The sequence below is a fragment of the Cheilinus undulatus genome, linkage group 2, assembly GCF_018320785.1.
Source record: "Cheilinus undulatus linkage group 2, ASM1832078v1, whole genome shotgun sequence".
NCBI lineage: Eukaryota > Metazoa > Chordata > Actinopteri > Labriformes > Labridae > Cheilinus > Cheilinus undulatus.
The window spans coordinates 29,821,150-29,837,213 of record NC_054866.1 but is presented as its reverse complement, the minus strand read 5'-3'; the positions used below and the strand labels follow the sequence as shown (position 1 = coordinate 29,837,213).

Here is a 16,064-nt window from a genome sequence, read left to right as displayed (position 1 = left end):
ACAACGTCTGGCATGCAATCGCCTTTCATCCCAAAGGTGCTTGATACAGTTTAGGTTTAGGGCTCTGTGAGCTAGTCAAGTTCTTCCAAACTGAACTCATCAAACCATGTCTTTATAGTCCTTGCTTTGTGCACTGGGGCACAGTTATGTTAGAATAGAAAAGGGCCTTCTCGAAACTGTTGCAACAAAGTTGGAAGAGCAGCATTGTCTGAAATGTCTTGGTATGCTGAAGTAACAAGATTGGCCTTCACTGGAGGTAAAGGACCTTGCCTGGAACTCTGAAAAAAAGCCCCATACCATTATCACTCCTCCACCAAACTTCACAGTTGGCACAATGCAGGCAGCCAGGTAACATTCTCTTGGCATCCACCAATCCCAGACTCTTGATTTGTCACTCCACAGAACATGTTTCCACCACTCCATCTGGCGCTTGGCATCAGATGCTTGGACTTGGTGATGTGAGGCTTGCATGCAGCTGCTTGTCTATGGAAACCCATTCCATGAAGCTCCCACTGCACAGTTTTTGTACTTACATTAATACCAGTGGAAGTTCAGAACTCTTCAGTGATGATCAGCAAATTTGACAATCTATACGCATCATACGCCTTAGCAGTTTTTGTCCTCACTCTGTGATTTTTGTGGTCTTTCAATTTGTGTCTGAGTTGCTGTTGTTCCTAAATGCTTCCACTTTCTAATAATATCACTTAGAGGATTGAAATGTCATGAACCGTCTTATTGCAAAGTTGGCATCCATCACAATAAGTACATATTAAATTGTTTTGTACTGATTCAGCCTATGTGACAATTATCAAGCATTTAGCCAACATCTATGAGAGTCTTTAGTTCTTTGAAGTTATGAAGTGTCTAATTTGATGGGTAGATCTATAATTATGACCCAAAATAAACTATTTAAAAATGTACATTTTTATATGTACAGTACAGGGCTCAAACATTTTAAAAGAAGACATGTTCCTTTTCTGCACTGGTTCACTTCAATGATTTCTGAAAGGTGCTGCAAAGCAAAATGTGTAACAGCATTAATAAGAAGCCAAAGAAGACATCTTGAATCTATTTGTTCAGCGTTACAGCTTTGTTTGTCAGGAAATTAAGTATAGCTTATTAAAGCTGACTGTGATGAAACATTCCCATAAGGAGTCCGTCTTCTGTTGCAAGGCCAGTTGCCAAAGCTTAAGATGATGCATGCTTCTCCCACAATAAAACTAAAATGAAATTTGCACTCAGTCAAACGCAAACATAAATCCTTTAATTTGAGATAAATAAATTTCAGTCAAAAAATAGGTCACTCATGATTGTCAGAAATATCAGAATTCAGTTCAAGATATACATACAAATATTCTGTTTTTTTTTTTAACAAAACATGTATGCATGTGATATGTACACACATTTTTAATCAGCAATCATACAGATTAGTCTTTCACAAAATACAGCAAAGTGTAATTTTTAAGGTCCTGCACACCATCATATGGCTTATAATAAGCATAAAACTATCAAACAATTGTATTGCTGCAGTTTCTGTACACTCAATGAAATCCTGAAATCTGTAACAATCAATCAAAATGTCACTGGAATGATTCAGTTTGAAGAACTTTTGGCTTATTTTGAAATATATTTAAATTTTAGCCTTTTTGTATTGTTTGGGACTCTTTAATCAAATATATGCCAAAAAATGTAAAAGAAATTAGAATTAAACTATTTTACCTGGCCAAGCAGCATCTTCAGAAAGCTGAGCTGTGATTTTGGAAGTTTACCCCCCCCCCCCCGCAGGTGGAATATTTTAACATCAAGTTTAAAAAAGAAGATGGGAATTTAAGGCTGATGGTTGAAGCAGCAGCTGTAACGAATACATTTTTTGTGGGATCTTTAAAGAATAGGTTGAATAAAAATAAAAAACCCATTATTTTCATTTCAAAGGCCCAGTAGACACTTGATGGCTAAACTATCATGAGCTTAATCTCCCTTGTTAAATGCACTTGATCTGGTGCCTGATACTGCTATCTTTAAAGGGTAAGAATAAAAAAGTTTTCAATCCACCATATTCATAAAGGGACACTTCTTTTACCTTGGTCAAACATATTCAGTGGTGATTATCAGTTAGTGTCTGCGAGGATGGTGAAATAATGACTATAGGAATGTAGCACCAATAAGATCATAAAGCTGGCTTTCTTTTTTAAAGTCCTTATTAGGTCCTTAATGAGGTCTGCAGAGCTTTCATATCCCTCAGCAACCTCAGGTTCCTCCTGCTCCTATCTCCTGGTCGAACTTTGACTGATCCTGTAGAGTGACCTCTTGAGGACACAGTGGTTGTTGCCCTCACCTCATTACGCCTGGAAACAGCTTCTTTTCTAAACTTCTTTATCTAGAGAAGAGGACAAAACAAATCCTTACACTCATAGATTGGTTGTGAGTGGACTTGCTTAGTTTTCTGGTGAGTTAGCCTACCTGTGTTTTGTGTTTGTAGAGTTTACTGATCTGCTCTCCTTTCCTCTCCATCTTCAGCAGCAGCCTCTCCTGCTCCCTCTGAAGCTCTCTTCTTTCCTCTTCAGACACGCTGGACTCCACCTGCCTCATTAACTCATCCTGCTCCCTGCAAACACACACATACAGACAAAAGTTTAGCACTACTCTAAGCCATTCATTCATTAAAGGGCTTTCATGCTGTTACACTCACAAGCTCATGAGCCGCAGCTCCTCCTGCAGTGCCTGCAGCAGCTCTGAAAGCTCCTCTTCACTGGCAGAGGATGAAGTGGAGGAAGAATCTGACCACCTGTTCCCTGTCTCTTTGGTGTTCTTGGAGAGAACATGACTGTTGCAGAGGTGGGGCTGGTGTCGCTTCAAGAGAGACAAAACTGACTGGACGTTGGCTCGGACTGAGTGGCTGCACCCCACTGACTAAAAGTCAAGACAAAGAGGAGATGGAGACCCCGTTTAGACCCTACATTAACAAGGGTCAACATCCATTTGGAGCATTCAGATACCATCTGGATTGGTCTGATAGGGTAGACACTAGCAAAGGGCCACCCTGTCAACTATAATATGCAGAAGTCCAACAATAAACAAAAAGCATAGCTTTTAAGTCTCCATCCAACCTCGCTCATAGGATTAGGGAATTCTGGCTCCTTTTAGAGATCTGGATTGTTTGGCTCAGTTCAGTAATAGGAGCCCTTAAGTTTGCACACAGCTCTTAACCTTGAACCATTCTTGCTTTTTGGCTCATGTCTTAACAGCAACAAAAAATGTAAAAAAAAACAACAACAACAACAAAAAAAACAAAACAAAAGGAAACTACTGTTGTTCACTAAATGAAGCAGGTCTCAGAATTGGTAGACAGTTAAAGGAAGTAGTTTGCAAAATCTTTAAAAAGAAGGTTTCATTAAATGTAAACAATAGCTCAATATATATTTATTTTTAGTGGATATTTTCTTCACATTGAGTAATTGCGGTTTGCACTCTGGTCATACTGCTAATGTTGTTTGTTTTGGAGATTGTAATCAGACGAACACAACTAGCACCATAAATTTATATTCCTGTATTCCTGTAGATAAGACAACAGAGCAGCGATTTTTAAAAATGCCATGAAGCTACTTCTGTAAACTCAACACAATGAGCCAATTCGTCATCCAAAATACAATCAATCCTACTGTGTAAAGTCACTAGTAAACGCAGGGCCCCAAGAGGATCTGACACTCTGATTTGGTACCTACACCGCCTCATCCACAAACGATACATAACTGCTCACTTTTAACTTTTCATCTTGAACTGAGTTGCCATTTCAATCTATCCAATTTCCTTTAGGTTTATTTGCTCGATAGTACAGTAAAACCCTTTAAAAGCATTTTTAGGATAAAATGAGGGAGAAAAGCTGTTGAAGTGGCACTGCTAGTCTCTTAGCTTGTGGCTAATCCCCCCATCTGCATTGCCAGCACCTTCATTGCACATGCATGCAGGTATACCTACATCACAGAAATGATGTATGGGCTGGTATATGCATGAGAGGCAAAAAAGTGAGACTCTTGATTGCAGGCAATGCACAGTGTGGATGAGCCTAAGTGCAGTCTACTTAGTTTTAAAATGAACATAACAGATTTTTCTTGCAAAACATAAAAATTCACTGGGAGAACCAGTGTTAGAAAGACCGATGAATCTGACAGTAAATCCCACCTTATCCCAACACTAAAACTATAAACACATTTTTACCGTTCCAGCAACAAAAGGAACATCTCTGAGGCTCAGTCTATAGTGTGGTTCTGTATGGGACAATGCTTGTGGTGATGCTTTCTGGGAAAATCAACAAAAACATTATTAGTCCACAAAAAATTTACATGACTAATGCTGATCCATTATATTAAACAACTGGACCATATACATATAAACTAATCAACTTAGCTATCATAACAACTAAATCTTGCAAGTATCAATTCAACGATATAAAAAATGTCAACAATTATACTCTAGTTAAAGACAAATAAATTGAACCTCTATGATTTTGAATCTATCTTTATCCCCAAACTACTTAAGTTTTCATTTAATTTTCTGTGTGAAGCACATGATCATTACAACTTCATTTGCCTGTACTTGTTTTAATTCTGACTCATATAAGATAAGAAACCATTGTTCCTTTGAGGGTCTCTACCTTTGAGTCAGACTTCTTCTCTTTGGACTGTCTGGAGGACAGGCAAGGTGACACTGACTGCAGCAGAATCCTATTCGCCTCCAAACCCGTCTGTAGCTAATCAACAAACAAACAAACAAACAAACAAACAAATATAGAAATCCTCCTTTCAAATATGAGAAACGTTACAAGCTGTTAACATTACACATGAGGAGGCAGTGGGTGCTATAGAGAATATCAAAAGATATTCTTGTTACCTGATTGGCTTTATCCTGGACAAGTTTTCTCTGGTGCTCTTCCTCCTGCAGCTTCATCTCCAGCTCCCGGATCTTCACCTTACATGTTCAAACACAAACAATTATCATCATAGGGGTAATAAAATTATGACAATCGAAGCTCTGTTTTTCCTATTGGCTATTATCAACTTACATATCAGTACAAGTAAAACACCTTACATCTTACTTAAAAGCAAAAAATACCATGCTGCTGCCAACGAGATGTGAACAAAGTTGAGTGACATTCTCTCTCAAATTTAGTTTAAGGTAAATGTATTCAGCAATTGGAAGGAAAGCAGCAGGGGGTAGGAAAGGATATGTTAAGGATATTTTGGGAACTCTTGAGGCCCTGTATATAGAGCTAAGCTTTACAAAAATATTATTTAAGTAAGCACTTTTTTCACTCTGACCAGGCTTGAGAAGTTGCCGTCATTTGAATAGAAATCAATTAATCAATCAATCTTTGTTTGTAGTGCCAATTCATAGCTGAGAGGGCAGGTCTAGACTGTACTCTGTGATGTGGCCTATTAGAAATATTTTGGGTCAAGGTACCTCTGAACTTAAGGTCAGTAACCACTCTCATTTCACTGCATCTTTGTGCATACCTCTGCGTTGTTTTGTGTGCGTGTCAGCCGAAGATACTCCTGCTCCAGTAGCTCCAGTTTCTTCAACTGGGCATGCTGAGACACTGCGTAGGCCTGTTTATCAGCAGGCTTGGCCTTCTCAATGGAAACCTAAGAATGCAGAGAACAATAAATATAGCACTACAAATCTACTCACTCATCCTTCGGTGTTTTTTACTCTAAAACACTGAATTACAAAGATCTGATGTGTCTTTAGACTTAGAGACTTAGCATTTCTATCCCCGCCAATGGCATTAAGACACACAGGGTTAACTTGCTGTCTGAGCAGACTGGTCCTGTCTGCCTTGGCACTGCGCAGCATCCTTCTCATGTGATCCAGTTGTCTCTCTAGCTTCACACAGCGAGACTCTGCAGCAGCCAGGTGGCTGATTAACACTTTGGAGGAAAAAACAATAGAACATAATAAGATACAAAAAAAAAAAAAAATTACCTCTGACAAAGGTTATATTTTTTTAACATGCCCACCTTGATTGCAGTTAGACTGATCCCTGATCTCTTTTTCTGTGTCTGTCTGATCATTTAAAAGTCTCCCTGGGACTTGATTGCTCTGCTCGTGTGTGTATGATGGATCTTTCCCCAAAGTGTGTAGACTAAGCTCAGCTTTTCCTTTCTCCAACTCTAACCTCCTGATCTTCTCCTGAAGGTTCCTCAGAGCAGAAAGGATTGCTAAAAGAGTACACACATTGAAAGTATGAGATTAGGTACAATATCTTAAGATTTGAAGGTTAACTGGTTGATTTCAAAATCATCTATAGGTGTACTTATAGTTTTAGTGTACTAAAACATTAAGGTTAGGATTGATTGATGACTATAAGAGGAGGATAATGTTAAAGGATGAATAGATGCCTGTGCAGCTGAGACACTCTAGTAGTGCGGCATCATGTTGCACATGCTGTAACCATGGAGCTGTGAACACCACAATACCTCAATGGAAACTTTGGGAAGGGAATAAATACATGCATATACAAATGTACAAAATATAAGTTACCTGCACTGCTAGTCTCTGGGAATGCCTTGACAGGTGATGATGGGCGAAATGACTGATGTGTGCGTGTTTGAGGAGTGTGGTGCACAAGTGTATTAATGAAAGGACGGTGAGCAGGATATTCTTTATAAGATGTGAGTGACAGGCTGTCTGATACTACTCCGCGGCGTGCTGGTGGACAGAGATCCTGCAGAGAAACAGGCTTATATTTTAGTAGTGCAAATATGTAAAACATATCAGCAATGTTGGTTTGATATTAGCAATATCATTAAAAGCAATAACCAGCAGATGAATTAACTAATCTATTAGTACTCTCCAGCTTGGATGAAACATCAAGATGCAACTCCAGTGCACTTTTCAGTGTGCAACACCCGAGTTGTAGCAACTGCTGCTAGGTAGCCTTTCAGCTATCTCTACGACTAACTCAAACTTGAACAGAGAAGTAGCTTTAATCCTTCCTTTATACCAAATTCGGTAAATTAATTTGAAGCTACCTTTTCACGCGTAGCATCAGCTGCGGCTGTTTTTGACAGAGCCTCCATTGAAGGGCAGCCAGTCCAGTGTACCTCGCTTTCGCAAAACCTATTGTCAAAATATTCTAAAGTCTTCAAATATCAATTTAAAAGCAGAGTTAAAGCCAAGTATTATTTGTTTATGATAAATATCGTGTTAGCTGTGTAGCGTTTCTAGAGCTACCAGTGCTAATATGGGTTGTGAATTGAAAACATCGCTTGACAATCCAGGATTACTGATGGGTTTGAATGATATCGATATCAGCCCTGCCCGTTCAGCCACCGAGCTCATCAACGCAACTGTTAAGTTGGACGGACAGCTCTACCGGTGTGTCTCTGTAATTGAAACAAACGCATATCGCTTGTTTACCGGAAATGTAGTTCCCTCTTTGCTGAGACTTGAAGATTAGAGCGGCCGTCTTCTGAGTGAAACTACAATACCTAAAAGCCTCCTGCGAGGGGCGGGGCCAGAGCTTGCAAGACTTCCCGGGATTTTAAGGACAAGTTTCGTCGTTTTTGGTCCTCGGAGGAGGTGGGTAGAAAACAAGGAGTTTCTCCACGCTGTTATCGTTAGCATGAACAGCAAATAAGTATATGAATTTACTGATGTATTAAGTGATACACAGACGTCTTTTATATGCAGCGTTAAAAATGTGTCAGCATTGTGTTACATTGATAGCTTGCTCTTAATGGTTCCTAGCTTATATTGAAAGCTAACCTAATGTTTATGAAGTTTACCATCCTCTAAGTTTATTAGCTTTCAGTATCACGTTACTCCTGCTGGCTAGTACTTAACGAACTGGTTATTGTGAGCTAGTTATTACTTTACTCTTCAATTTAGGATGCAATGTGTCGTATGTAGACTCTGTTTTGTAAGCATGGCTTCCATATAGAAACACTGATCGATAACGAAACTAAGAGTTGTTTGACATCTCCTATTCGCTCGCTGGCTTTACTGATTTGATCTTGATGATGTGGTGTAATATTTTATAGCTCTTCAGTATTCAGTAGCATTCATAATCTTAGCTGTATCAACAATAGCTCTTGTGATATTGTTGCTGCATCCCTGAGTTTTTTCTTGACATTAACTATAACCGCATTGACAATTTTTGCAGCACCGGTATTTCTTGACCACCTGTCAGGTGTAAACAGATCCCTCCTCATCATTCATCATCATGTCCTCTGAAAGCCTGTGAGTTGTTACATATATGATTTAAAACATCATTGAGCCTAATATATTGTTATTGGTTAACAAAAGTTTCTATACTTTTTTTGAAGAGTAGTATTAATTGTTTACATTATATGCACAGTGTAGTCAATTGTAGAGTTATAGACAAGTTCATAATACTACCATAGGATTAGTATTAGTTTCTTTTCACTGTGTTTTGTCTCTTTTTCCAGGGATGATGAGGATACCTTCAAGATCTTGATCGCTACTGATATTCACGTTGGCTACCTTGAGAAGGATGCCATCCGCGGCAATGACTCTTTTAACACCTTTGAGGAAATTTTGAAATGTGCCCAGACAAATCAGGTGCAAGTTCATCCGTCTTAAGGGTCAAAAAGTCCCCTCAACAGTAAATTGAAATCATGATTAACTCTGTATGTTTGAATCAAGATGCCAAAGTCCAGCTGATCTAAAATCTTGCTTTGTTTCTTTTTTTGCTCACTTTTTTTCTTCGTAGGTTGATTTCATCCTGCTGGGTGGTGATTTGTTTCATGAAAACAAGCCCACAAGACGATGCCTCCACAGTTGCATCACCCTGCTAAGACGATATTGTATGGGGGACTCACCCATACATTTCAACATTCTTAGTGACCAGACCGTAAACTTCAACACCACCCAGTGAGTTTATTCTGCAATCTGTGTAATCTGCTTTATGAGCTTTTTGTTGTTATGATATTTGCTCACAAGATTACAAGTTAAAACAGACAGTTTACTAACTTACTGTGATTGAAGTAGATAAAGATATGTTACTCATACTGATTCATGCATCATCCAATTTCATTCTAACATATAGGCCTGACCTATGGGAAAACAATTTTTATTTATCTAATATTGTGTTGGTCATAATGTAGAATGATTTATGCTTGTGTTTACCAAGAAATACATAAGATAAGGAACTAAAAAAAACACATTCAGCCTAAGAAGCTACTGAAGTAAAGCGTGATCTTTCTTTAATGGCAATAACAACATAATAATAAAGATCCGCAACCAGGTTGTTCAGGTAAAATCACACCTTTATAATAAAGTGAAAGATAACGGCTGTTATGGGATGAAATGTGAAATCATTCTCTCATTATGCGCTCCTGTGTAGTCAACAGAAGGGAAAAAGTACAAGAGTATTGTACTCAAGTTAAACTACAGTTACTCTAGTTAAAACTTACCTAAGTTGAAGAGAATGTACTAAAAAATACAACTACCCCAAAAAACTACTCAGTAGTTACAGTCATTTGAGTGACTGCATATACTTGATTCCACTCCGATCTACGCTAATATTTGTTTTTTTGTTTTTATACTGATATTTTATTGGCTTTTCTTGCAATGACAACAAAAACAAAGCATGTATAACTTTCTCCATTTCATGTAGTTCTCTCACAATGTCCAACCTTTTTTTTTGGCTGATCTTTCTTTCCTTTGTGTTACATTTCCAGATATAACACATCAAACCATATAGGAAGTGCATATCCTGACACTGCTCTCTGTTGGGATCAAGTATCTCATGTTCACTTCAAATCATTGTGATCTTAATGTTGTCATATATGTGTTGGTCTAATTTAGGTTTCCCTGGGTAAATTATCAGGACGAAAACCTGAACATCTCCATTCCTGTGTTCAGCATTCATGGTAATCATGACGATCCTACAGGAGTAAGTTTAGTCTAAAACAGTAGGTGACCACTAGACACAGTATTGTAACATGTGCATGCCTGTTTTTTCAAGTATATCAGCTTTATTGTCATGTTATTTTATCTTCCTCAAGGCCGAAAGTTTGTGTGCATTGGATCTGCTCAGTGCGAGTGGTCTAGTCAATCACTTTGGTCACTCCCACACAGTGGATAGGATAGAAATCAGCCCCATCCTTTTACAGAAAGGCACCTCCAAACTAGCCTTATACGGTCTTGGTAAGTGCATTTTGTGTTAAAAAAATGTTTTCATAGTCCAGTGATTAATACATTTAGGATTGTTTCTGTCTGTGTCTAGGTTCTATCCCAGATGAGCGTTTGTACAGGATGTTTGTCAACAATCAGGTGACAATGCTTCGACCTAAAGAAGACCAAGATGAATGGTTTAACCTTTTTGCCATCCACCAGAACAGGTGTGACTGCATATATACGGACATTTTCAGCATTTTTTTAAGAGGTTGAATAATAATTTGGCTGGTCTTCCATGCAGTTGGTATAAATCCTTTACATTTAAACCTCATAAAAATACTTGTGATTCAAATTTAGGATTAAAACTTCAAGGTCTTTTACTTTGTGTGTTTTTTAACAGGAGTAAACATGGACCCACTAACTATATCCCTGAGCAGTTCCTGGATGAGTTTCTTGATTTGGTGGTGTGGGGTCACGAGCACGAATGTTTAATAACACCAACCAGAAATGAACAGCAGCTCTTCTATGTGACACAGCCTGGAAGTTCTGTAGCCACCTCTCTTTCTCCCGGAGAAGCAACCAAAAAGTACAAAAAGGCACCCAAATTTTTTGTACCTTTGGTGTTTGTTTTTATTACTCCAAAAGCTAAAGCAGTATGTTTGTGCGGATTTAGGCACATAGGACTACTGAGGGTTAAAGGCAAAAGGATGAACCTGCAGAAGATCCCACTGAAGACGGTACGTCAGTTTTTCATCCAGGATGTGGTGCTGGCTGACTATCAGGACCTCTTCACCCCTGAGACACCGCAGGTCACTAAGAAAGTGGAGAACTTGTGCTTTGCAAAGGTAACTCAGAAAGTCACAAACAAACAGAATGTGTATAACATCCATTGTACTTATATTTTGTTCTCTGTGTGATCTTTTCCCTTATTTATTTCTCTTTGTAGGTCACAGAGATGTTAGAGGAGGCTGAAAGAGAAAGACTCGGCTGTCCACTCACTCCAGAGAAACCACTAATTCGCCTAAGGGTAAGATGGACACAAATCCAGGATTTACACACATATTTGTATTGATGCAATGCTTGAATATATCCTCTCCATTGACCCATAGGTGGACTACAGTGGGGGCTTTGAGTCATTTAACACTGCGCGATTCAGTCAGAAGTTTGTTGACCGTGTAGCTAACCCTAAAGATCTCATTCACTTTCTCAGAAAGCGTGAGCAAAAGGAGGACATCAAAGGTCAGACACAGACTGAAAACAGTTGAGGCTGTATGTAATGCATGATAGATACATGATAGTGTATTTGACAGATTTTAATCTTTGTATTTTTCAGATGAGGTCAATGTTGACTACAGCAAAATATTAAAAAACAAAGCTACTGAGGGACTGAGAGTGGAAGACCTAGTTAAACAATACTTTCAGGCAGCAGAGCAGGTACTCTACACAACCTCATTTACATTAAATCACCTACAAAATGTCCTAGGACTTGTTTTCATTTATTTTATCATTAAATGTTAAGAATATACAGTTTATGTGTATATCTTACAGACAGTGCAGCTGTCGCTTCTGTCTGAGCATGGCATGGGCAAGGCCATTCAGGAGTTTGTAGACAAGGATGAGAAAGATGCCATCGAGGAGCTGATCACTTACCAGTTAGAGAAGACACAGCGCCACCTCAAGGCCAGAGCAGTGATCACAGAGCAGGACATAGACACAGAGGTAAGGAAAGGCCTTCTTATGGGTAGAAAGGCAGACAATGCTAATGTTGAACATCATTATAATAGTGCATGTTTTTGCTCTTCCAGATTCAGCGATTCAGAGACTCCAAGAAGAACACGACAGAGGAGGAAAATGACATCAAAGAAGTGAGTACTGACTGGTTAAAAGCCTGAGATGTTGTGTTGTTTTTTTACTAACTACTTATCTATCTGCTCACAGGCTATCAACAGAGCCAAAGCTCACCGTTTGGAGCGTGGAGATGAGTCTCTAGATCAGAGCATATTAGATGATCTTGCTGATGTTGATATGGACTCTGATGGAGGCTCGGCTCCGCCCCCAACACGTGGAAGAGGACGGGGCAGCAGAGGGCGAGGGAGCCGGGGAAGGGGGAGAGGTGAGACCAGCCAATGATTTCTTACATTATTATGATAAAAGATAGGAAATAGTTGTACTAAGGAATGTACACTTTGTTGTATTTACCACAAAGTGACTGAGTGGCAGGAGACACTGTAGACACAACTAATGAACTAATGACCCACTTACACTGTAAAAGGATAGCTGAGAAGATTTATTGTTTACAGGTTTATCTTTATTCACTTCTAAATTATGGACTGGTTCAAGTTTTGGAAAAAAAGGTCTAGAATTGTTTGTAACTTTAATTAAAACATCTTGCTCAACATAATGTTTCCCATTCTGAGTGTTCATGCTAGTTATTTAAACACTCACACAAGTGGAACAGATTAATCAAAATTCAAAGCTTTTGTTGATAGTCAAGGCTAAATTTGAGGATTTAAGTAAAAGACTCAAGGATATTTTAACTAGTCCTACTTAAGCGGTATGAGCCTGGAAAAAGGGATGTCTTTTCTTGTTATTTACCTGCATTTAAAAGGGATTTAGTTTGCCAACTAAAGTAACATCATGGTGCAGATTTGCAAAAGGTAAAAATATAAGCTTCACCTCAAGAGGAGACAAAAACAACTTTTAAAATGTTTGTTAAATGAAGGTTGGATCAATCCTTTTTGGTGTGTTTCAAGGTAGTTAGAAAATCTAAACGTTAATTGGCTTGAATAACACAGCATCAAGCAGATTTGTCATTCAAGTTAAAGTGCTGATCTATGATGGATTGTTAGCTACAATTTTTTCCAGATTTTCATTTGTAGGGATGAATAAATCATTATAAGAATAACATTGATGGGAGCTAGTATGTCATTATCATGGAGAAAATTCCCCCTTGTTTCCGCTGTCCTCATGGACTGTTTCTCCTGTATACAGCACTGCCTATGATAGATGTATCATAAATGGTCAGTACAGCTTGGACAACAATCAGAAACCAGGGCACTTCGAATAATGAAAATCAAAGCCCTCATTACAGAATATGCAAACAGAAATTATAACCCACATAGCTTTCTGGACAAAGACCTTGAAGATTTAGTTGTCGTTAAGTCTTTGCATTGTAAAAACCCTAAAATCGTATTAAATAGAACAGAAGGGGAACACCGGGTGTCCATAAATCCCTGTTCAGAACTGTTTCTCTGTCCATAAAGGCGCAACAGCCTCTGAACCAAAACCCACTGGTCGAGGTCGCTCCCAGAAATCATCAGCTCCAACCCAAAGCAGAACCATTATGCAAGGTAAGGGTGAGATTTTGTGAATAACTGTGATGATACAGAGTTGCACAGTTTATGCCTGGTGTACAACATTTTTAAGTCAGACAAAGGGGTCAAAGAGATGGTAATCTTACTTCATCATTGTATTAATCTGTTGAAGATACACCTTTTAGCTTTTCCCTTCTTTCGCATCAACTCCTTCTATGCTTCTTCATGTTCTTTTTCATTATTGTTTAGCTTTTCAAGCTCCATCCCAGAGATCATCTCGGACTGGAGCCTCAGCTTCTTATAAAGTAGATGAAGTGAGTTAAATGACTACTCACACATATTTGCCACTCATCTCCTCATTCCTATGTAAAAGCTTATCTCCCTCTGTTCAGGTGAGCATTGAGGACTCAGATGAAGATATACCTGTAATGAAGACAACCAAACCCACAGCAAGGTATGCATGTTTTTCATCTTTAGTATGGTGGTTCTGTCTTTAAGGGAAAAAAATACACATAAAGGACTTTTTTTCTCCTTCTCTGTCTGTGATTAACATCTATGTATAAAATTGCAAGCACTATAAAATGTGACAAAATATACTTAAGGTTTCATAACAAAATTAGGCTCATGTTGCATTAACATCTTTTTTTAGCCCCTTAATGTAATTTTGGCATAATGGTAAAAAGAAAAACGTAGTATACTAGTGAAATTACAACTTGTAAAGTTGCCTTATTCTGTGAATTTAAAAACATCCTAGCTTTACCAAGAGGATATGTTATAAAGTGGCACAGGTAGATCAGAGATAACAGCTTTTGCCAACAGCCTTTGCTAAAATTAGAGGATTTAAATTTAATGTGTGTTGTCTAAACTTGTGTACTCATGTTTTCAACTTAGTGTGCAATCACTTTGCAGCCTGAATCTTTAGGCATCAGATCAGATATGACTTTTAAAGCGTATTTAACATTAAACCAAAGCTTTGATAATCCTTGTGAACAATATTGCTTTTTAAATGATGATGATCAGCGCATATTTGATGAACGAGTGTTTCCTTATCAATTTATTTAAAAAAAAAAAAAAACAGACAGCCTTCAGTAATTAGTAAAGTTCTAGTATTCACTGTAATATTTCATGGAAAATCAACAAAAAAATTAACATAGAATAAACAAAAAATATGTAATTTTCCTTTCCTAGAGAGTGAAACCATAATAAAGGGAGCAGGTATTTTTGCAGTATTAGGTATCTCCAAGTCATAAATTCGTGGGGCAAGGCCATCTTAACTGTAATTATGAAGGGGCTTGTTATTTAAACAATTGTTTTCAGCTGCCGTATTTATAAACACCCGCTCAGTCATACGCTGTGATTGGCCAGATACACACGCTTCATAAATTACACATGGACCGTGCTGCAAAATGATTTCTACACCCAAATCTGTGCTGGTTTTTAAGCAGGTTCGATGAGGGCCACTGTTAGCCCCTCAAAAAGCATTCTAGGAAGGTTACATTGGGAACAAGGAGGCCTATTATTGATAGCTTTTCTCCCTCATTATGTGATATTCATCCATTAAACAAAAACTGGGATTTATTGTTTCATAAACACACAAAATAGAGAGGACTTTTTCCTCAATTCATAGTTAAGAGTAAGCAGCAGAAGTGAGTGGAGCTGGGCAAAGCATCTGTTGTTATAGTCTAGATCAAGAGACCCCTGGTGGTGAGCTCAGGTGAGATCTGAGCCTACTGTAAGCTCATGCTCAGATTGATGAATATTGATCTGTGTGTGGAAATGGCCGTACACCCAGCCTTCTGATGAAAAATGATGGCCAGTGGGAACTAGGAAGGCAGCACTGTTACAGCATTTGGGGGGGTGGGGGATAAGAGGATGGAGTGCATGTTACAAGGGGGAGCTTTCTTCCCCAAGCAACTTTATACACTTTGTCCTTAAAAAATCTTTTTTATTCGGTTTTTTCCCACAGACCATCATCATCGTTTTCATCCTTCACTAAGACCAGCTCTCAGAGTCAGAGCCAGACTTCTAGAGGAGTTGCTTTTGATGACAGTGATGATGAAGAGGTAAAAACAAAAAGCAGAGAAAATGAAACAGCATTTATCTGGTGTGGGAAATTAAAATGAGCTCCCCATTTTAAAATATCTAAATGTTGGCATGACTGTTGTATCCCGATAATGTAATGTTTTAAATCTTAATCTCTTTCTTTTCTTGTACAGGATAACCCATTCAAAGGCCCCAGCCGTGGTTCACGGAGATAACCAATCTTCTACATATAATGAGTGATCTTCCATAAAATCTGCAAATTCTAATCAACAAGTGAGCAGCAGTTTAGAAACCACAAATGTCTTTATAGTTCATGTTCTCCCATCAGTCTTGTGCAGTAAATAATTAAAGTTGATGATCTATCATTGCCTTGTATGAAGCTGTCCAGTCAGTATGTTCTGGTGAAAGGGCTCAGTTACGTACATGCTGTACTTTGAACTTTTACTCTGAACTCCATGTCCATGCTGAGGATTTAATAAATGTTTTTCCTATATAAGTTGCCCCTGTTTTTTAAATTGGGAACTCTGCCTCAAAGATTATGGTATTAGAGACAAAAATAGACATAAT

The 16,064-nt window shown here is 38.3% G+C and overlaps 2 protein-coding genes across 6 annotated transcripts; one reads left to right on the top strand and one right to left on the bottom strand.

Annotated features, from left to right (window-relative positions):
- Nucleotides 1-1,272: 1,272 nt before the first annotated feature.
- cep57 (centrosomal protein 57) lies at nt 1,273-7,274 on the bottom strand. Of its 4 annotated transcripts, none has more exons than XM_041797596.1 (11): nt 7,029-7,274; nt 6,538-6,721; nt 6,015-6,215; nt 5,725-5,924; nt 5,511-5,639; nt 4,888-4,965; nt 4,652-4,747; nt 4,216-4,296; nt 2,690-2,910; nt 2,461-2,605; nt 1,273-2,377 (listed from the first exon to the last, which is right to left on the bottom strand). In XM_041797596.1, the coding sequence occupies exons 1-11, from the start codon at nt 7,074-7,076 to the stop codon at nt 2,201-2,203; spliced, it is 1,560 nt and encodes a 519-aa protein (XP_041653530.1). In that variant the 5' UTR covers nt 7,077-7,274; the 3' UTR covers nt 1,273-2,200. The 4 variants fall into 4 exon arrangements, with proteins under 4 accessions (XP_041653530.1, XP_041653538.1, XP_041653547.1 ...); XM_041797604.1 differs by having other exon boundaries at nt 5,794-5,924; XM_041797613.1 differs by lacking the exon at nt 4,216-4,296.
- Nucleotides 7,275-7,518: 244 nt separating this feature from the next.
- mre11a (MRE11 homolog A, double strand break repair nuclease) lies at nt 7,519-15,987 on the top strand. 2 transcript variants are annotated; one of them, XM_041797329.1, is made up of 20 exons: nt 7,519-7,578; nt 8,162-8,238; nt 8,448-8,580; nt 8,732-8,892; nt 9,829-9,916; nt 10,029-10,170; nt 10,250-10,364; nt 10,541-10,726; nt 10,814-10,985; nt 11,087-11,167; nt 11,250-11,379; nt 11,474-11,574; nt 11,689-11,859; nt 11,946-12,005; nt 12,079-12,253; nt 13,404-13,490; nt 13,704-13,768; nt 13,847-13,908; nt 15,421-15,517; nt 15,671-15,987. In XM_041797329.1, exons 2-20 carry the CDS (start codon nt 8,222-8,224, stop codon nt 15,710-15,712), a joined length of 2,085 nt encoding a protein of 694 aa, XP_041653263.1. In that variant the 5' UTR covers nt 7,519-7,578; nt 8,162-8,221; the 3' UTR covers nt 15,713-15,987. The 2 variants fall into 2 exon arrangements, with proteins under 2 accessions (XP_041653263.1, XP_041653267.1); XM_041797333.1 differs by having other exon boundaries at nt 7,560-7,636.
- The last annotated feature ends 77 nt before the right edge of the window (nt 15,988-16,064 follow it).